The 23,012-nt window shown below is 37.7% G+C and overlaps 1 protein-coding gene across 2 annotated transcripts in view; it reads left to right on the forward strand.

Annotated features, from left to right (window-relative positions):
* The window catches only part of RYR2 (ryanodine receptor 2), a 455,638-nt gene that overhangs the window by 181,135 nt on the left and 251,491 nt on the right, over positions 1-23,012 (forward strand). For both annotated transcript variants that reach the window (XM_080389100.1, XM_080389099.1), the window contains 2 exons: positions 9,868-9,967; positions 13,131-13,227. In XM_080389100.1, coding sequence (XP_080245226.1) covers positions 9,868-9,967; positions 13,131-13,227 — 197 coding nt within the window. The remainder of the gene's footprint in view (positions 1-9,867; positions 9,968-13,130; positions 13,228-23,012) is intronic.

Consider the following 23,012-nt stretch of genomic DNA (forward strand, 5'->3'; position numbering starts at 1 on the left):
CTGGAAGGTGTGTCATTGATATGTGACTATTAATTTGTGTTCATTTCAGTAATGGAATAGAAGTTGAAAAATTTATTGATGAAGAAAAATGAAAATATAGAAAAAATAAATCTGTCCAAATTATAAAATTGAGGTGTTTAGAGTCATTGTGAATCCCTGCACTTACACAGCAAGAGAGATGATGATGACTGCAGAGGCTGATTTTCCTCAACATGTGGCGTTAATATGCGTACTGCATCTTCCATGCAAAATAACAGCATACTAAAACCATATTTTAGTGCAGAAAGAAATGACACTAATCTATGTTCTTGAGATTTTAATCTCTGTATTATAGTCCTAAAATGGTTTAGAAATAGATTTTAATGAATAGTTATTAATCCTATTTCAGTTATATAGCTCTGGTTTGATAGTAAGAAGGAGCAAAGATTCAGCAAAGTAATTTGGCTTTTACATGAACTTACCCCCACGTTTTTATAAACAGATGTTTTTCCAGACTAAATTAAGAGCTTGTGAACTACATAGATTCACAATCAGGAAAATATTTGTGGGGTTTTTTAAGCTATCTACTCAGTAGTTATATTTGCGCTGTGAATAAATCAATGATACTTTTATGAAAATTCAAACAGTTGATGAAGACTGAATTAACCAATGACCAGTGAGTGAATATTTTTCATGAAAGCTGTCTCTCCATCTTAAATTGTTTGTCTTGATCCATTAGGCCATCTACAAAATAACTTCAAAGGATGTAACTTTGAAAACAATCACAGTGTTTTCATTTTGAGTGCAGTGTCATGTTATAGCCCCTATTTTCTGCAATGCTTAAGGAATGTAGCAACTGATACCTTTTCCAATGGTTAGGTCTGTGGAGACATGAAGATATTTTTATGAATCCACTTGGATGATGAGACCAAACAGGGTCTATTGAATCCAGTGAGGAATGCTTTTCCTAAGGGTGAGGAGTTCCTCAGATGGATCCCTTGAAAGAGAATATTGTTCAGCAGGATGCTGAGGGTTAGTGTTATGTACATTATGTGCTTACAGTTAAAACCATAGGAAAAGGTAAGTTTTCTATCAAACATTCTATGTCAATATGCTGGTAGCAATAGGGTTGGAATGTCACCTTTTTATATTGCAATATTACTCTGTGTTTTCAAGCAACTTGCTAATTCTCTCCAGATTAAGACAAATAGGTTAACAATCTTGGGGCAAAGACGTGCATGTACAAATAACAGGTGAATATAGAGTTTGTTCACAGGGCATGGCTTTTTCACGATGTAGTCAGAGCTTAGTTCAATTTGTATAATACAAGGGCAGAGCAGAACACTGTCAGCTTCATAAGTCAGTCTTCCATTTGTCAGAGCGCAGCTTAATTACTTAATTTCTTTTTTCCCCTTTGTGACTTTATGATCTCAGTCAGTAGCTTAGTGTTCAGACCTAATTTGGTTGGCAACTGCTATTAAGAAAATGTCAGGACTTTCCTATGGTTCCCCTTCCTGCTTTCCATTAAGAAGATTCTGGGACAGTTTGCTTTATTTTTTTCGGCTTGAAGAGTCATTTTTTTAATCGCAGTGAACAAGTGCTAAACCAGTAGGGAAATTAGTGTTAAAATTGTAAGCTGAAGGTCCGGGGATGTACATTTGGGCTGTCTGTTGACTCACAGCAATGTCCCTGGGCAAGTCATTCAGTTGCTCTGACTCTCATTAGCTCTACCTCTACAAAGGGATTTTGGATGCTTATTTTTCTGTGTAGAATTTCAGAGGAAGAGCACTAAGTGCTTGTGGCATTACATGGTGTGCATGTTGCGCTACTGCCAGGTCCTTCAGAGAGGAAACTTGGCTCTGCTGAACCCTGTGAGCACAGAGCAAAAAGATGTTCTGCCATAAATATCGCCACCGTTTCAGTTCAAGCCAGAGTTGCTCTGTTTCCTTTCTTGAGGTGGTGCAGCCTGATGAGTGGACGTAATATTTCCAGCATGTTTCCCCAGCCTGTACGTAATAGCATGTAGCCCTGCACTGAGGTTGGCCTCTGCCTATTCTTAATTATATACCATGATTGCTTTCAAAATTGCCACTTTTTAATAGTTTAGAAATTCAATTAATTGTAATTTCTTTCAAATTCATGAAGCCTCTGGATAACTTGGTCTTTTAAACTTAATTTGAAAAAAAAATCGTTAGACACAAAGCAGCAATACAAAATGCATAAATGAAGATAAAAATGAAAATTGGTATCAGTGAGGTCAGTGTTACTCTGGCTGAGAAGTCAGGAAAGAGGGAAAAAACCCAACCCAGCAACTCTGAATCTACAATGCACAGATTTCAGCATAATGCTACAATTTCTGCACTGTGGTATATATGTAGTTACTGAGTTGCTGATTTGATTGATACCCTGCTGATGTCCTGAAGCTGCATTATACCAATCTGTGAACAGGTCTTGGGGTGTATTTCTTTCTTTTTCTTTTTCTTTTTCTTTTTTTTTTTTTTTATTGAATACTGGAGATTAATATGAAATAAATGGGAAACTTTCTTTTGAAATGTAAGGTTTTCCTTAGCTTGAAGAATTTTATCATAGTTAACTGATGACAGAGTTCCCTTTCAAAAACAATGATATTCAAATTAGATGAAATTATTTGAAAGGTAGAGCTGATATCTGTCATTTGTCCTGAACAGGAGGACAGGTTCCTGAGTATTGGAAAGGCACTCCCTCTGCATCCTCTTGTATCAAAGACATCGTTTATTTTCAGCTCTTAGTTTTAATTCTCTTTATTATCAGATACTTGGGACAGCTTCTAGATACCTGTCGCACTTGTTAGATTTGTTGGTGCAATAGTACCAGGGAACATAGCAGTGTGTGATTTTTTTTTTCTTATTTATTTTTTACTTTTATTTAAAAAAACTTTATTCTCCCCTGCCCTTTCATTTTTTTCCCTAAGAGTATGAAACTCATATTGGACTTTGATTTCTTCTATATAAGTTCTGAATTCCATCATTTACTTCCTGTTGAAAAATAGTAAAAAAGGTTTTTTTTTAAAAAAAAAAAATCTGAATCTGCATACACAAACCTGAAAATAGTGGAGGGTAGTGTTGAGCTACTCATTACACTGATCGTAATGCAGTTCCCACAGAGTCTTTATACAATTTGAAATTCTATTGTGGAGGCTGGTTGATCTTCCCAGTAATTAAGGCTGTCAAGCTACTCTGCCTTATAAAATCCTGCTTCCAAGTGCTTATAATCAAGTGCTTGTAATGTAAAAAATTACTTAGAAATATTAGCATCTATTTCTGGTGGGGGATTTTTTGTTTGTTTTGTTGGATTTTTTTATCAGTCTGAAATAACTTTTTTAGTTCATCCAGAAGAGGTCAGACATCACTGAGCTTGAGGACAGGAAGAAAAAAAAAGATCGTTAAGAAAATTAATCTTGTTTTCTTGAAATGTTGAGCATCCCACGCTTTACAACAGGACATTAGGAGCGTTCTTGATATCACAGGTGTACTTTTTGCTAACGTAAAAAAAAGAAAAAAGAAAAGAAAAAGAGTTAGTAAGGCTCTCCTTGCTTAAACTTGGTGAAGTTCTGAGACAGTTCTCCTGAAATAATGCAGCTTGGTCATGCCCAGGGAAGACTTTTAAAATTTTCTGTTAGCTAGAACTTTGATAACTTTGTCTATTTTGCATATGCTAGACCTCTTGCACCTCCTGTGTGTTAATGAACTATTTAAACTCCCTCTACAGCAAACAATTAAGTACACCCCCACTCTGGTGGAACCAGATATTCCTTGTGGCTCCAGGTGGGAATAAAGTCAGGCACTGTATTGACAGCTGAGTACTCGGTGTTTTCGGTGCTGCTGGTGATCTTCTGTCATTTAAGATATGTGGAGGAGGAAGCTATGGGAATATAGAAGGAATAAAAGGCAGTTGATGTAGCAGGGACAGGAGCCTGGATATGAAGTGGGAAGGAGGGAAACTGAGTGGGATGTGATGACTGGCAGCTGAGGGCAGGCAGGCGGTAAGGGACAAACAGATCATCTGGACCAGAAGCTGGTGGCAAGGGAGCAGTGGGCACCTGCTGATTAAAGTTGTGTTAGAAATTTGGGGCAGAAAACCTGTGTCATTTTGGCAGGGAGAACTGGCAGAACCACCAGTGGAGTGGGACTGGGAATGAAGGACGACAAGGGACATCTGTAGAGAAGGAGTGGGATGGCTGGGGAGAACCAGACTGCTGGATGAAGATGCAGAGAAGGGAAAGTCTGGGGCGAAGAAATAAGTAAAGAAGCGGAGGGGAAAGAGTTGTGGTGAGTTTCTGGGAGGAGGTCCAGTGCTGGCTGAGAAAGGAAGGGGCTGAACAAGAAAAAAGCCAAAAGGCCTTGCTGGGGCTTTGTAGGTCTGCGGAGAACCTTTTGAAGCAGGAGGTCCTAATTCTGGGTGATAAGGTAGGCTGTAATGGGTTTGGGGAGCTGGGCTGGCTAGGTGAGGGATACGGGGCTGTGATAAAGATTGGAGAGGGAAAGAGAGTGGGAGAGGCCTGGCGCAATTACGCTAGGTAACTACTATAGGCAACTATTTAGAAAACTCATCGTATTAAGGCACAGCAGTACGTGGCGGTATGCTGACAGCCTAATCCTCTCTGATTTTGTGTTAGTTTAGGTGGCAAATGATTGAAAAATGGTTTTAAAGTTTCCTTGTCTACCTGTGGTTTATGTTGGTGTCAGTATGATGCTATGTACTGTAACAGTGGGGTTTTTTTACCCTTTTTTTCATACAGGAAAGTTATATATAAATTATAAAATTATACCACAAAAAATAATTTTTGTAAATTTTGAAAAAGCACAGGCATTAGAAAATGCAAAAATAATGGCACCGATATATTTTTACAAAATCTCTTAAATATCCAGTCATGCTGGCTTTTTATGGAATGCTATCTCAGTACTGATAGAATTCAATGGATGTGTCAGGGCTGAGTAGCAGAGAGGCTGTGGAAGGAAGCAACTTTGAAGATGAAATTTCAAGCTGGGAATTGTGGGTGGAGGATTGGTGGTATGGTGCTTAGTTAATTATTTTCTTGGAGAATTAGATTTTGTACCGGACTCTGCTGTGGTATTTGCTGAGCAGTTCTTTTTTTATACCAGGCTTGCTTTCATGAGGTCGCTAACTCTTATCCCTCACCAGGAATATTCCTTACCTGAGCTGTGGCTCTGAGGGTTCCTCTGTCTGCTAGAGGTTGAGGTCCCAGAGTTGCTGTCTTGATACCTGCAACAAAGGTGAATAGAAAATGTGCCTTGAACATTGTGAAGATGTGCCCTGAATTACACATACTGCAATTTACAGTGGGAATTAAAAAGGTCCTTGCCACCTTAACTTGGGCATCCTAGATTAGTGAAAATTTCTTAGTGTAATCCCTGTACCTCCACTCCCCAATGGAAAATGAGCTGTAATGCTACTCTTCTGGTGTTCTGAGAAAATGAATTCATTAATATTTGTTGTGTTTTATGAAATGTTGTAATAGTTGGTAGCAAGGGAAAAGCCTATGGGGAAATTAATAATTCTGTTTTCCAAGCTTTGAAGAATTGACTATATTGAATAAAGCATGAGGCTGTGGACTGGAGATTGAGGAGAAAACAAAGCACTGAGCAGCTGTTAATGAAGTGAGCTCCTTTCTCCTGTATATACAAAGAGACAACATTTGTGGAAAAAACTGTGCAGGATCATGCCATTGAAGACTGTAATAGGATGCATTCAGCAAAAGCCATTCTTTTTGCCTGGGCTGCTTTGTTTGACATTGCCAAACTTTGGATGCTTGCTTCTGCAAAATTAATATTTCGTTAATGAAAGCTCTTGTGTCTAATCAGACTAAATGATAATAATTTGGAAGCATGGTAGCTGATGTGCTTCAGGCTTTTCGTGGTTATAGCACAGAAGGAAAGCTAATACAAAGAGCAGGAATGCCACTATCCCCATCTACCCTCTGTGGGATCCTTATGCTTTCCTGCCATGCGTCTGCAGTTACCTGCTGTCAGCTATGCGGTAGTGGGCTAGGTGATTCTTGATGGCTGAATTGGAACAGTAATTTCTGTGTAGCTGTGGGTTTTAGCTACTACTCTCCCTGTGCTGATGGTACATTTATGCTGAGTGGAGGGGCTGCAATTGGTTAGTACAGTGCTGGCAATTCTCATTCTTTATCAATGGAAAAAAGCCTCTTTGCTTGTTGATTTGCTGGCCAGGTGTTCAAACCGGCTCAGGGAAATGCAAAGAAACCAGGATTTTATAGAGCTTTAAACCTGTCTGAAATTTCCTGGGCTTTGCCTACTGTGGGTCAAAACTTAGATAATTATTTTTTCTTCCACAGTGTAAGTTTACCCATATTTATTAAAACTTTTTCAAAGTCTTCATAGATCTTTCAATGAATATAAATGTATTGCCACTTCTAGACATAAACACAAAAACTTAATTATATAAAAACTTCACAGAGATGAAGTTATTACTTCTAGTTCTTTCCAATATCTCCCTTCTTTGTGACTGAATATTCTCGTTTATTTTGACAGTGTCAATATAACACTCAGTGTTACGGAATACTTCACTGATTCAGGTAATAAGTTTTAATAGAAACGATACCTGATAATTAGGAATATAGTTGGGTTATCTTTTGGTTCTGGAGACAGTGCATCTAGTTTAATCTTTGGATTTTTGCTGAAGCTTGCAAACTCATAGTTTTTTTGAATGCAAAATGTTTTTCCCTTGCTAATAAAAAAAAATAAAGGGAGTGTAGTTTGTTTTGGTTTTGGTGGTTTGTTTGTTTTGGTTTTTTTAGTTGTAGATATAGCCGTACTTATAGACACAGTCCTTTTTCACTTCTTGACCAAGGCTTTGCCTGGTCTCAGACTAAGGAAAAGTGTGTACCTGTTGTGGGAATGATGTTGAAGACTTGGAACACCTCAGAGGTTCTTGGGTCATTGAGAATAGATGCCTAAATGGTTTGAAACTGCTTCTCTGTCCTGATCATTGTAGTAATTTTAAGACAGAGAGAAAGGGGAAATAGCATGGGCTTTCAGAGTGTCCACGTACAGAAGAAAAATAGATTGAACTGGATCACGTCAGTTACCTCCATCTCTGCACCACCTGGTACTAACTTTTGAAGCAGTGTGGTTGATGTTCTTGTTGTGTGCTGTACTTAAGCATTCTAAAAACTGCTGTGCCTTTGTATGTAGTTCTTAAAATGGACCAGAAAATAAACTTCCTTTTTTATTTTTCTTTAGCTATTCTTACTATTTGGAATGGCCTGAGATCGAAGGCAGAGACATCATAATGTAAAGTGCAGATAGAAATAGATACCACTAGATGAGATGTCAGTATGGACACCCCTTAGCCAAGAGGAAGCCTGAAGCAAAAACTTTTCTTTCTCCTTGCACACATGCACATTTTGGAGAACAAAAACTTTGATGCAGACTGACTGTGACATTTAAAATAGTTATTTAGAGCTATTGTAAATGCAGCTACGCTGCTGCAATCATGGCTGAAGTGTTCTTGTAGAAATTACCATCTGATTCCTAAGCTCTCCAGTGAGCTTGAATACACTGTGTTCTTCTTGAAAACCTAGGAATAGAGATGTGATTGTATTAGTTTTCTGAAGAGCAGTACAGAGTTTGTAACATGGCAGTAAGTTCAGTTGGGAAACTGTAGTATTCTGTGAGATTTGAGTCTTGGGCTTTATCCTAGAGAAGCTCTGTAGACTGTAGTGTTAACCTATATTCATAAAATACTATAATTCTGAAAAGTTATTAAATACCTATAGTAGGCTAAATGGTGGTTTAGGAGATTATTAGTCTATTAGTAAGGAAGAAAAATTTAGCTTTTTGATTGAGCCTGGATACCAGTGCAAAGGAGATATTTGTGTGAGACAGAAGACTGAAGAACCAGCCTGTAATGGTGAAGACCCGTACCAGGATTAGGACAGCAGGATTCTTGAACCCAACATATTTCTGCTTTGCAAATGTTGTTAGGGCATACCTGAAGGCCATATGCTACACGTGTGGTCCTTGTCAATGATGGCAACCTGCTACTTCCGCCAGATAATCTGTCGTGCCGGCTAGCAAAGTTCTGCGTAGTAGGTATAGAGGCTGTTCAACATCAGTGTGAGCGTTGTGTCCACAGCCTGATACTGTGTTCTGGAATTTGTTTCATTTTGATAGTTTTATTATGCTGAAAGTACAAACCCAAGCAGATCAGCTCTGAGTAAATTATAGACAGGCAGCAAATTGCTTTAAAATAACACTGAGATTGTAAAGTATAGCACTGAAAAGTTAGGTGCTCCCAGGGTTAAGACTGACATCTCTAATCTGGTGAGATTTTTTCCTGTACATTTGATGTAATTGAATCCTTGAATATCCATTGACAGGGGACTTTCTCTACATGGTCAAAGCTTTATTTTATTGCTTGCCATGTGTGGTTCCAGGGGATGAACACCATAGTTAATGGAATTGGAAATGTCAGGACCCCTGCCTTCATTTGTAAATTGAAGGATGCAACAAGCAATCTAAGTGAAGGAAAGAAGAGAATTGCAGAGACATACTCTCTGTTTCTCTGCTGTGGTGATCATGTGTTGTGTTAGGTCATTTAAACCATACTTTTAAAAAGTATAATTCTCTGGTGACTCAGCTTGAGACATCTGGGTTATAATCAGAGCTGCAACTGGAGTCAAATGAACGTGCAAAAATAACAGGTGCTCTGAGGAAAGAAGTCAGCAGTGTATTTTTGTATCAGCGCCCTAGTTATCAAACAGCATGCTAATTCAGTGCCATTTGTCTGAAGATAAATTCATTAACATGTACAAAGCACACTGTTACAAGAAGTGCTCTGTTGATGCCAGATCTAAATGAGAGAGGAGTTATCCTCTTTCTCTTTAGCCTGCTCTGAACGACATAGATTCCTCAAAAAGCAATATTCCTGCTTCAGTGTACTGGTTGAATTTCTCAGCTAACTGGAATCTGTGTAGTGATCTCAGAGGAATTTGAACAAACTGGCGGCCCGCAGGGCAGGAATGGGACTGGTAAGACAAACAGTACACTTCAAAGCAGCTGCTTCTTTGTGGAACACTTGGTTCCATAACCTTACAAAAGATTGTGCTGTTTGGCACTAACAGTGTATCAGTGGAACTGACATAGTGTGGGACAAAGGATTTTACATGGATGCAATATATAACACACAGACACACGTGAAAGCACATGTGGTGCTCACTGTAAAGACCTGAGACATGGCAGAAGAGAGGGAGTAACACAGCAAAAGAGCATCCGTTGGATGCCTAGGGAGGAAGCGAGCCTTTCAGAGAAAAATCGTTTCAGATTTGCTTGGATCATGAAACTTTTGTGCAAGAATATATCGTGGGGACTCCCTTAAGCACCTTACAAAGTTACTTACTTGATTGCTTGCTTTCTTTGATCTGATGGCAGTTCTAGGAAGGCAGTGGCCCACAAGAAATAATTAAGTGGTGAGTTATGCTTGAAATACAGATTAATGTCACATTCCAATGTTCAAACTTTGTGGGAAATCCCACTGTGTACAGAAGGAAGAATGCCGGTGTAAGGACCCCACGGTATTTAATAATCAGTTCTTCAGAGTGTGTACTGTGATCTGAGACCCCAAACAGCTGACCATTCTGTGCTATTTATGTATGTCTCCTGAAGGCAATTACACTGTTATTACTCTAATTTTATTTCTAACGTCCCTTGATGAGTACCCATGGCTGACTTTGTGTTTACTTACACAGTCAATAAGGAAGAATTTATATATGAGAGAAACGAGAATGTTTGATGCTATTATTGTATACTGTAGTGAGATTTTTAATTAATCCCAAATAAAAGCCTCTTTCTTTCCTGGTTTCAGCATCTCTCTTATGGCAATGGTAGCTTGCACGTTGATGCAGCCTTCCAGCAAACGCTCTGGAGTGTAGCACCCATCAGTTCGGGAAGTGAAGTTGCCCAAGGTGAGATTGACTCAACTTTAATTGTGGAAAGACTGATTGTACATGAAATACCTGAAAAATGACATTATTCTGCCAAGTGTGGGAGTGGGTTTCTCTTATGTAAACATTCAGTCCAATAAATAAATAAATATACAGATGTTTGGAAAACAGAGGGAAAGTTATACTGAAAGTGACACTGATAGTTTTCTATGTATTTTTTTTCTGAATACCGAACAGTTCATTCAGTTCTCATTTTGCTAAAGGTATAATAACATTCATAACATTATTTTTTTTTTTAGTGGCTTTTGGTCCTGGTTTAAAATGTTATCTCAGATTATTCTGATACACGCAGTCATACCTTTGTGTTCCTGAAACTGAGTAAAAAATAGGCAAGAGGACTAGAAGCAGGATGTGAAATCCTAGGAGTTATGACTAGGAATAGTTTTGTGGGGAACATATGACTGAGAAGTAAAATAAAAGGAGAGGAAAGACAGAAAGAGAAAGAACAACTTTCAAAATGTATTTTATGTAGGAGTTAAGAAGGTGATTTTTTAAGGTAGCTTCTGACATGAAAGGACAAGAATCCCTGAATTTATGCTGCTGGTTCCACAGGGAAGTGGGTCAGGTTTTCCTGAAAAGTCTGTCACAATGTAAAGCCTAATGATTTCTAGTTTTCTACAGAATAATTATATTGAGTAGTCATTGTAACAGAACCTTAAGAAGGTTAAAGCAGGTCTTTTTTTTCTTACTCCTTGGGGTTTTTGGGTACTATTTTTTCACTAGACTGACATTTCACATCGATTCCTTTATCTGGCATATTTTAAAACACAGTTGTGGAATGCTCTTACAGCTCTGCTTATTCAGATATCAGGGACAGCATTGCCAACACCTCCTTTTTATATACTCACTGTATTTTTAGACTATATTTAGAATCATGCTGCACAGTCAGATTCTCTGACATGGCTTCTAGTGCAATCCATTATTAAAAAATTGCTAGTGCATTGCTTAACAGTGTCCTAAACTTTATGGAGGAAATCTTTCTGTTGATGGGAGGAGAAAACCTTCTCCTCTCCAACCTGTCGCTCCTTGCTGTAAACCCCATGTGCCTCGTCAGCACTGGTGTGGCGTTCGTGTTAATCGTCCCAATCCAGTTTATTAGCTGAGACCCAGATTTGTGCTGTGCCGCATCCCTCTGGATGGTGAACTTCACTAGTGAGACCTGCCTGGCTGTTTGGGAAGCAGAAATCCACAGTGATACAGTGTCATGTTATGCCCTCGACCCCACAGGAAACCATGGGAAAATGATGTAATATGATTTTAGCAGCTGTGTGTTTCTCTGTGTATTTGCTTGTTCCTTGTTGCTTTGCCTTTCCGTTTTCACTTTTCTGAAGTATAGACATTTTCTTTGTTAAGCAGTATCTTTTCTGGAGAAGATCAGCTGGCTGATGTCAGAAAGAATCAGAGCAAAGGCCTTACTCTAGTAAAACTGACAAATGTTCCTGTATTCAAAGTTGTCTTGTAAAGGGAGAGTTAATCTGACACTTGGTGTGTAAGACCTTACTCTATATGCCTCAGTAAAACTGTAGCCAAATGGGACAAAATTACCTCAAAAGGGGAGAAGAGGAAAATAAAGCTAGTTTTGTTAGTATCTGCAAAATGCTATGTCATCATCCTAAACAAAATATTAGTGTATAGAAATAACTACACTACAATACTCTTTTAATCAAAATTTCCCATTAAAAAAGGTTAGTAACTGAAACACTTCAATTAAATGAGTTAGAAGTGAAAATAATGGATAAATAGTCTGTAAAATGAACTAGGATATTGGAGGTAGGTAGTTACAAGAAAATGATTTCTGTTTACATGTATTTCTGGAAAATTGGCTTATGCAGAAGTTGGTTGTTTAAGTCAAAACAGAGCTTTAGACTCAGATCAAGTAATTCTGCTAATTCTGTACTGTGAAGCGGATGGAGGGCACTTGAAAAACAAAACAATACAAAACAAACAAAAAAACCCTGAAAAAAGCTGCTCAGGGCAGAACATCTCCAGAACTATATTGACACAGGTCTGTGAAAAAATTAATATATAATAATAAAAAAATTAATAACTACTGTTACCTGGACATATACCTCTGTGTCAAAACCAAGAATTTAAAAATTCAATGCTAATATTTGCCACATAAGTACTAAACTGATATTGACTTAGATGATTTAAAAAAATGTATCTTGAAACATTCCCTGATGTATATTCAGGAAAAAGATTCCTTGTAGCTTCAAAATAAACCTGTGACGTGTACAGTGTGACTGTTGGGTCTTCAACACCATTTCCCTGTACAGACCTGTCTTACTGCAAAGCATCACTTGTTAATACAGACATAACTGCAAAACATTATTCCAATAATATTTATTTTAAAAATTGTTTTTGTTATAACACTAAACCCAAGGGATTATGTTACCTCATCCAGCTTAAATGCAGAATTTGATACTAGCCAGTTCTAGCAAGAAGAGAAGGTGATATTAGGAAACGAACAAGAGTTTATGTTTAGCTTGTCAAACTGAAAAAATACCATTGAATTGCACTTAAAATCTACTAAGTCTTAGTATTCTTCAGTTACTAGATTATAATACAATATTTGTATTATAATATAAAATCGTATTTTTTTTTTAATGTGGCATCTCTGACGCAAAAAAACTGACGCACAGAAAACTTCCAAAGACACCAAAAATTATTTTAAGGTTAACTAAATCAATCAATCAATTTTAGTTTTGTTAGTATATAAACTGGAATCCTTAACTTAAATCAAACCTAAAAGTGAATAGGTAAAATAGAAGAATCTCCCATTTTTTCTGTTGTAATCTGGGAGGGAAGTACTTGCTTCCTTGGTTCCACTAGATCAATCATTCCTGAGTTGCACTAACTCTAGAATCCCCTGTCTGTAGCTTTCTTTCTCCTGATCCACCCTTTCCTACTTGCAGACTTGAAGCTTTTCACTTGGCAATATTCAGCTGGATCCCCAGGGTACGAGATACCTCCACTTCTTCTGAATCTCTCTGTAAAGTAACATAAAATGCCATCAGGAAAAAAAAAAAAAAAAGAAATTGATAGTATTTATTACAGTTTGATCTATAGTTTTACATCTTGCTGTGTTCAGACAAATGCACTTTATTTTCTCCCTTTATTCAAGGATATCTGATAGGAGGGGATGTTCTGAGGTTATTGCATGGTCACATGGATGAATGTTTGACAGTCCCTTCTGGTGAACACGGAGAAGAACAAAGAAGGTAGGTTTCCAGCTTACAATGGGATAATAAATGTTGCTGAATCAATATTAAGTGTCACTGATAGTACAGATTTTTGAAGGATATTGTAAATATTGTTGAGATGAACTTTGGACATGAGCCTCTTTACATTTTCTTTTCAGTATTGTTCAAGTCTGATTTCACTCACTATGTATAAAAGCAGTAGTGATATTTGGTAACTTGCTCTTGTCTTGGCTAACTTAAGAACACTGCGAATGAAATCTGTTGGTTTCTTTATTGCTGGTGTTTTTTTTCTGTGATCACAAAAATTTCCTCAGGACAGGCTATGTTACCATTACTGTCCTTCAAGGCTACTAATCTGGGTATTGAGCTCAGGTGTACCTGTCATGGTAGTCTAGAACTTAATTTATGGTTATTTTCTTGACTAAAGGAATCCTAGAATGGAAGTAGAGAAGTGATACAGCTTGGTCTGCATCTCTCAGTTAACTAATAAACGCAAATGATGAGAAGACTGGCACTGAAATTGGTGTTTCAGTGGAGTTATTACATGGGTGAATCAAAGTCCTATTTATTTGCTCTAATAAAATATACTCTAAGCTTCTTTTCAGTAGGGCAGCATCATATGATTTAATCCTACCTTCAGGTGGAAGATTGCTAAATGATAATGTTGATTTTGGAATAGTTTGTTTAATGCAGCATATTGGGTAGCTTCATTTCCATGACAAAGAAAGTGCTGTTCATGCATTTCCAAATGAGTTTTCTGGGTTTGCAAATACAAGTGTGTTTTTTATTCTATTTGATTCTGATTGGTAAAGATAAGAACAAGACACTGGAAGCTCTCATAATATATAGCAAAAATCTTCCAGGACTTTTTAAATATTACAGTTTTCTTATACAGCTGCTAACCAACCCTTCCTGGCTATTTTTCATTTTTAGACAAGAGAATAATTTTTGAACACAGAAGATATTTCAAAATGCTGAGATGTAAAATGTGGTCGTTTTGTGTTTTAATTTTAGTTACCATGTGCCAGATCCATTACAGCTTGGAGTTTATTGCTGCTGTTATTATCCTCACCCTGAAAGTGATGAAAAGAGATGATAAATAAATAGGATTCGATGTTTGCCCTTACTTCAGTCTAAATCCTGCAAAATTCCTTTTAAAAATTGTAGTTACACTGTAATTGCAGATTTATAGGATAATCAAGCACTTCAGTAATGAACTTTAACGCTTAAGAACACAGTAAAAATCTGCCTCTCTTCAACAAGACTAACATTATATATAAATTGCAATAAAGGAACATGAAGTTGCAAGTTAAGAAAAAAAAATGTTTGATCTGCCTGTACAGGCACATGATGCTCTGTAACATGGGAAGCATAAGGTTCATTTCTTAAGCTGGAGACCAGTGCTGTAAGCAGTCCAGACCATTATTTTTTCTGCAGTGTCTACCTTTTCCCCTATGCATCTAGTACCCCAAAGAAAGCAGAGCTAGTAGACAACAAATAGTACCTATATCTTTGTCTTTATATTTCCTGATAGCAATACTGAGAAACATTGCTTCTCAGTGCTTCATAAAAAACATACTTGATTTTCTGAACTTATCTTGTTGTTCAGGAGCTTTCTTTAATAAACTAACACAGAATAAAAATAAGTTGTTTTTTTTCTTTTTCATGTTTTGTTTTTCTGTGGTTCTATTTCTTTTCTGAAATATTTTAAATTATTTTTACTAATAAACCTGGAATATACTCTATAATTACTTTTGATTTTATGGAGTTAGGTATAACCATTCTGTGCCCCACACTTTCTCCTCTTACATTATTAGTAAATCAGTTATTACTTAAAACCTCTATACTGCTATCTCTAATTAGAGGACTCTTGCCTATTCAAAATAATATCTAAAAGGATAATTGGTGGCTCCTTTCAGTTTTCAATTTTTGTGCAAATATTATTTAGATGGGTGGTATTCAACTGCTGGTATAATTATTTTTAAAAATATGGGTAATTTTGTCAGGCAGAAAATTGTAAGATAAATTATTTTAGCTTTCATTTTAAGTTAACTTCCATAACTTTTGCACATAAGGCATGGAAAAGGATTATATATTTGGAGTATAATAATGTATTATCCTTTCATTGCCTTTTGAAATAGCCTGGTGATAGGTTATGGTGGTTGTGCTTGGTTTTTTTTGTTTCAGCGTATGCCTGAGGAGCAGCTCTGCTCTGCAGAATGGCAGCGTAAAGGAACACTGAGAAGTTCCATCTCTGTTGTGACTCACTAATTCTCTGTCATTTTAATTTTTTCTGCAAAGGCCTCCTCTTTTATGCCTTTTCAAATAAACAAACGATCAGACAGTCCTAAAATAACAGTTTTATTCTAGAGTGTCACCTGGTATCTAATTCTGGGAATGAATAAATTGTTTTGAAGGGAAGGATCCTCCCAGGCAGTTTCTAAAAATAACTGCTTATTTTCTCTATTCTTAGAGCGTTGATACAGTTACATAAATTTGAGTATAAAAGTCTTTCAGAGATTACCAGAAGTCACACATTCTCAAGCTGTTTATAATCTTGGGGAAGAACATATAGCACAGGGGAAACGTGCAAAACAGTGACAATGCAGATCCCGTATTCGCGGTTACAGAACCTAACAAAGCTTCCTCCGAGGCAAGGTCATCCAAATCTGTGCTGGAAGAGCCTGGTACAGTGGCATAAATAGTCATATAAAAAGGCTGTAAAATTATTTTCTGTCTCTCAGAATTTTTTCTGAATGCATACTGTGTTTCCTTGCTTAGTTGTTGAGCTTCTGTGTCCTTCCATGTGATCCTTAAATTGTGCTACTGTGATCACTGGAAGGTAGGGTGGAATCATCGTATTTGTGGATGAGGGACTTGGGTATAGAGAGGTGAGATGTAATTGCACAGTGAGCAGTGGAAAAAAAGCAACGTTCAGGGCCAGCTTTTGGTACTGGGAAAGCAGGTGTTTGCCCAAGGTGAAAGACTGGTTAAGAGGATGATCATGTTGCCTTCCTCCAAGAACTGAGATCCAGAAAGTTCCTTTGGCCAGTAATGGATAGCCGTAGTGTTGGGTCTTGCATGCAAAGCCCAGTCCGTACTGTCTTCTGGCCATGGCCCCTCAGTTCTGGGGGGAGGGGGCTGCAGACTGCTAGAGCAGTGGCTCATCCCTTGCCCCCTCCCTCCTGCAAGCAGTGGTACCCCGTTGTCTCAGTGGTACGCACCTCCTGCCCTGGCACCAGCAGATGCAGGCGTAGGATGGGGGTACAGCATGGAGGCAAAGTGGCTGGGCTACCTGTTGCCAAGGCTGCTGTGTCTTGGTGCATTTAAATTCCCAGTGAAGATGGTATCTGGGAGAACTGGTCTGCTGCTGCTACCTAGCTGAGAAATCGTGAGTTGTCTCTGATAATGCTACCTTTTATGTAGAGGTGCTTAGCTCCTGGTGTAACACCAGTGAGGCATTATTCAAAGGCTACATCTCTGAACTACAGTTTAAGACTGCTTTGAGTATTTGTGTATTGGGAGACTCAGAGAACTGATTTAATCAACAGCTTATTGCAGTAGTAACTCAAGAAAAATAGTAAAATAGGATTTTATTGCCTGAACTATTCCCCCCCTCCAAAAAAAAAAATCTAGCTGGAATCAGAAACCTTAAAACAAATTTTAATAATTGTAGTGGCCTGTTCACCACACGAGTCTCTAGGCTGGGGAGCTCCTATCCACTCAGTAATTTATTTTTCCTTGGGAAGAAGCTGTAAGTAGATTCTCCCTGAAGTTGCTAGACTTAGTTTGCTTTGCAATTAAAAAAAACATTCCAGTTGGAAGCAGTGCAAATAGAGATGGTTGTGGCAGCATGTTGGTTTACTTGATATTATGCTAGAAAAAAATAGGGTGGGTTGTTTGGGGTTTTTTTGTTTAAAACTACCACAAGCAGAGTGGCCGTGATCCTGGTAGTTTTCACTCACTCTGACCCAAATGAATAACAAAAAAGGGACAGGCAAAAGATTAAGTATGTGCAGCTTCACTGGATTGAATATAATTTACTGCACATGCTAGTTAGGTACGTTGCTGATTTAAGGAAGTATTTAAAGCCTTGTGCACGGAATCCTTAAATTGTGTTTTTATTGGGTAAAATGCCTTATCTATAGCAAGCTGGACCTAAATTTGCAGTGTTGTTTCTGTAGCTCTTCAATTCAAATTTCAGAAGCATTTCCAGATAGATTAAAAAATAAATATAGGTAGAGATATACAAAAGAAGGCATTAGCGTAATCAGTTCGGTGTTCTGGTGGTTACTTAGATTCTATTTAACTTCAAAGCCAGGGGAAACTTCTACAGCAGCACAGTAGCTGTATTTATCTCGACAACTCTTCCTCCGCTCTCTGCCTACATGGTTTGTGGCCTGGTTCCCATCATGTGAGCTGACAGAAGTGGTATAGTGTTGAGTCTTCACTTGTGAATTTATAATATCGAAAGAATTAAAAAAATGAATAAATTTATTCTAATTATGGTGGAAGCTGGTATTTAGGGCAGGTATACATTGAAGTGCTTCTGTGAAATTGTTTACCATTGTTTCAGTCTTTTAATTAAAAAAATGCAAGAAATGTTCATAATAAATTGAGGTTGTGCAGCAAAGATTTAAAAAGTATTGTAAGAAACACGCTGATTTTTTCCCTCATCACAGTTTCATTGGTTCACTGCCCCCCTTTTTTTACTGTTCAGTTAAGAGGAATTATTTTACATTTTTGATGTTGTTGTATTATGTGTGTCATTTTTATTTTCCTGTAAAAGTGTCAGCTAGTTATTTATACAGTACTTTGCATAACTGTAGATGTTTTAATTGCTTTGCAGGGGTTTTATTGCGGTTTTAGGTTTTGGTGGGGTTTTTTTGTTTGTTTGTTTGTTTGGTTTGTGGTTTTTTTTTTGTTTTGTTTTGGAAGTCCCCAATAAGTAGTGGCAGATAGCAGTGAAAGTATGTAATCAAAATTACTTGGGGTTTTTTTGGGGGTTGTGGTGCTTGCTCTTTATTGTACCACTGTCATTAATATGCTTTTAGAAGTCCAGGAGTAGGACTGTGAGTATTCATAGTTCCCAGTGTAGAAGGGGGCCATGAATGTTCCTGTTGCCACTAATTTGCATTTTGATTTGCAATACAATATTTTTAAGTGGTGGCTGTGGTGCAGTTTGGACCCTTCAGAAATATATTGTAACAGAAAGAAATTTCCTGTGAGAGAGAGCAAAGTGCTCCCGGCTTTTGTGAAGTGTCACCTGAGGTGGCACAGGCTCCAGTTTCACAAACCATCCAGTCAGAATAGGCCTTCATGAGGGAATGTCTATGTGGAGCTTAATTTTGTCATTCAGCACTTCTGTCATTCCTGCCTTTGGGAGTTTCTTTGGGTTAAACGTATTACATTAAGGCTTTTGTATATTATACTGAATGTTTTGTGTTAGGCTCAGAAATGTATAGACAGGGTTTTAAAGTGTTGAAAGTCAAAATCAATGTGACTTAGCCAGTCTCAGCTCCTTTTCACTTTCCTTTCCATACCATTCTCGTTCAACAGTTAAAATGCACTCTTTCATATGGCATTATGAACTCGTGAGGTCTGTTGTATCCCAGAAAAGCTGGGATCTGGCGCCTGTGAAGAATTATTTATGACTGAAATGTGAACTCAGCAAGTTTTCACCCACCATTGGTCAATAACCTTTCCCCCATGCCCAAAACAACACACAAGCCTTGAATAGAAATGGTTGTGCTTTGCTTTTATAGATTAATCTGAAAAAAATCCATCGAGCTCTTCAGTGGCTGATCTTTCAAATTAAATCTGTTGTTGGAGGGAGCGGAACAGTTTCTGTAACTTGAACTTTGACATCTTATTTGGATCTGTTCATTTGCATATAATCCAGATGCGATATTGTTATTTTATTTATGCCATATTTATGGCACCCTGATTCACTGCATGTTACTGAGTTGTACTCCATTATTTCATTGCTATGGAACTTGGGATTTACAGGTTCTTGAACCAATACTACTTCAGCAATATTGAATCATTGTCATTTAATGTAATTTATTTTAGCCTCAGTTGATACCCTTTTGTAGTCAGTGGAATTTGCTGAAATGATTGCCCTCTCCCTGCTGGACAATACTTCAATACGAATATGAAGCCAGTAATGATTCTCCAGGGGTTCTGATACATGCTAGTCCATTTTCTACCTGTGTAATTAATTCTTTATTGTAATTGGAGGTGAGAGATTCAAACACCAAGCTTTCTTTTGGATGGTTACCATCTCTGTGCCTCTACATCACCTCTGGGGAGGCTGGAGGAGGAGGGTGCCAGGGGTAAGCAGGTGGGAGCAGCACCGGTCAGTGCCCGGGGGGGGGGGTGGGGATGGGGGGGTGGGTGTGGGTGTGCTGTCTGTGGTCTGTGGTGCTGCAAGTGCAGCCCCAGCACCGTGAGACCAGTGAGATGGCAGGTTCCAGCTCTAGTGACTGTTTATATTAAGGGGAATTAAATAGATTAATGACGTAGTCAGGAGAAGGATGATGTTTTAAATGTAACTTCCAGGCACAGGTCAGGCAAACAAAGACTTCGTCACACCAGCTGATTAACTAGATTAAGGTTTATAGTAAAGAACTGAAAATTCTCAAAGGCTCTGAATTCTTTATAGATATTTTCATTCAAAAGGAAAGTGGTTAATAGCCTTATTCCATAAGTGTAGAATATGCAAATAAAATGCTTTGGAAAGAATAGTGGGAAAAAAAGTCAAGATTTAGGGTTATGGATATGGCTTAGAAGGTATAAGGTATCTTGAGCTTTCCATGGGAAGGGTAACGCTCATTGTAGCTCTTGTCCTCCCTTTTTCTGCTGTTATTTGTACTTCCCTCATGCATTTCCATAACAAGGTTTTTTAATGTGCACACACTGTTTGGCAAGTATTGTGCATCTTCATTGTACCTCGCAACTCAAATTTTTTTTTTTTCCATCTTATCAATGTAAGCCTGCAGTAACCCTTTGATACTCAGAGAATTTTTGTGGTTTATTCACAATGTCATTAAAAGCAATGTTTTATTTGACCTAGTAATACCAGTATTTGACATGGCTTACCCGTCTTAGTTTCAGGAAGGATTAAAATGTTATGAATCATACTTCCTTTTCAACACTGAACTGTTGTCAAGAGTATATAAAAAGAAATGAGGTACATCCTATCAAATAATGTTTTTATATAGAGCAAGTACTAAGGAAGTTGGTTGGAGCAATCGCAGAACAGTTTACTTCTTTTATTTTATTGAAATGAATTGAAAATGAACTTTGGATTTCTTAGACAGTTAAAGACATATTTTATTAGACAATAAAAACTTATGAGATGATCAGGGTTATGAATGTATTCAGCTGCTTTGGGGCAATGGCTAGTATGCATGCTGTTACGGTAAAGGCAGAGTGACTTTTCCTTCAACGAAGAAGAGATCTTTTATTCAAAGCCACCTTTTCTTTACCATCTTCTCAGTAGAGAGGACAGTATCTAGCTAAAGACACAAGAGCTGGCACCGTATTCTAGTGCTTTGTGGCAACTTGGGGTTTTTTTTGTAGCATGTATCTTCTTTTTGGCCCATAAGAAGTATTGCTGCTGCATGCTCGAACCCAGTCTCTGGGCTTCCCCTTGTGCTTTCCTGTAGGGATCCCTGATCCCTAGCCCTCCAGTCCCCAGCTCCTTCTCAGTCCCCCTCCAGATTGCTGTCCTTTATTCTTTTGCTGAGGCTTTGCTGCTACTGCCTTTTTGGCTGTTGTGCCTAAAGTGCTATCACTGTCTTTCTGCCTTCCCCCCCTCTGTTGCTACTGTACCCGTTCATTCATATGGAAGAGACATTCCTAGGATGCTTTTTATTTCTTCTGGGAAACAAATCACATGTTTATATTTAGAATTTCTTCTTTTCTATCTCTTCTCCATTTTCTCATCTTACATGGCCATTCCCAGACATAACTCCCCTTTGGGAGAACAGCGAAAGGAAATAATGGATGGACAGTCACATAAAAGAACACTACCCACGAGAAGCCATTCTTTTAAGTTCACAATGGGCACTTTTTTAGATGTTTAAAATTACACTGACACAACTGCTATGTGTAATCTAAAGCTAGTTTCAAAAGAGTACTCAGACTGAGAAACTGGTGACAGCTTCCAGGTTTCCACTTGAAAAGGAACTTCATTCCTGAAAAGTAATAAGGTACCAATTTAAAAATTAAATATTCTGATTAATTTAAGCCTTTGCTTTTACCCGATTTCTCATAAATTTAATGACTTTAAAACTGCTGCAAAAAATTGTTGAATTTTTTATTCTGCGAGTGCAGGAATTCTGTGTGCATTTTGGTCAGTGAGGTTCATATTGAAATAAGCCAGGATATAATCCCAATGTTTTGACTGGAAAAAACAAACAAGCAAACAAACAAACCCAATGACAATGAAGATCAATTTCAATAAAAAATAAAATTGGCTTTGAATTTAATTCCTTTCTGTGAGAGAGATATGAGAGACTTTTTTCCCTGTCAGCTGCTCCTAGCACCACAACCATTGCAGCAAATGACTAATACGTGGAGAAAATACTGGATATAAGGTCAAGGGGAGGATTTTGTACATGTTTATATATGCACTTGTAACTTCTTTTTGGTAGGTGGACAATGTGCCAGGGCTTCTATTTATGCATGGGTCACAAGTATTCAGTGTGAGTGGTTCTATAATTGTCGTGAGCAATATTTATTTTGTATTTGAACTCATTTTTCCCCCTTTAGTTTGTCTTCATTCTTTTGTGAAGTTTGGGAGTCTTTATTTCCTTATACTTTTTAGCATATTCCAAGATGAATTTTAGCATATCTGTAGTTTCATATTGTCAACAGTACTGAGGAATATATTCGAACTTACTATTTCTTTTGGTTTTGAACCATTTCTTTCAATGCCGGGTTTTCCTCTGTGTTAAGCATTCAGTCTGTCTGTATTACATCCACAGGAGGACGTTGGAAGCTAAAGCCTTGTAAGTACTATGCACCAGATTCCAAAGTTGTGGTCCTCCAAAAATTGCTTCTAATAAACAATGGGGAATGCCTACAAATTCAATATTAATATTCCCTAAAGTTATTTCTCTGGCTATTTTTGGCAGTGCCTGATGTCGGCTGAAGATCCCATTTACTCAATCCATAAGGTTTTCCAGGATCCATAAAACTAGGCCATTCTTTGGCATTGTTCCCTGACATGCTTGGCCTGATAACCATAGCGACAGCACTACCTTGCATAAGGCACTTCTGTATTGATTTTTCCCAAAGGAAAGGCCTAGATTTTTAAATTCTGGCAGTGTTTTAGGGCAGAAATAAAGGTGCAGGTGAGAAGCAGTCCAGAGAATGACTCCCTAAGTCTAGAGTGGCAGTGCTAATACTCACCACATTACTCGGTGTTTATTTTGAAGAGAAGTCAGGTTATCTGTTCAGGGCTCTTGGTGACCATAAAGCTAAAACATTTTGTTGATCATATATAAATCACTTACCTGTGTATAGAATAATGGAGAAAAAACCACCCAATCTTTTCTTAGGCTTAATTGACTATTTTTTAGAAGCACTTAGGTTTATGGATATATGGAGGAACTAGTAGGGTCATTAAATAATAAAATTTGGAAATAGGAATCTGTTAACAGATGTGTGAAGACTGTATCAGTGTGGTTGTGAAACTTGAGGTGCTATGATAATAAAATACAGTGTCAAATTAGTGAATTTTCATAATTCAATATAGTAAGTTGTGTGGTTATTTTAATAGTATAAGCTCTGAG

This window comes from Falco punctatus, assembly GCF_963210335.1.
Source record: "Falco punctatus genome assembly, chromosome: 5".
Classification (NCBI taxonomy): domain Eukaryota; kingdom Metazoa; phylum Chordata; class Aves; order Falconiformes; family Falconidae; genus Falco; species Falco punctatus.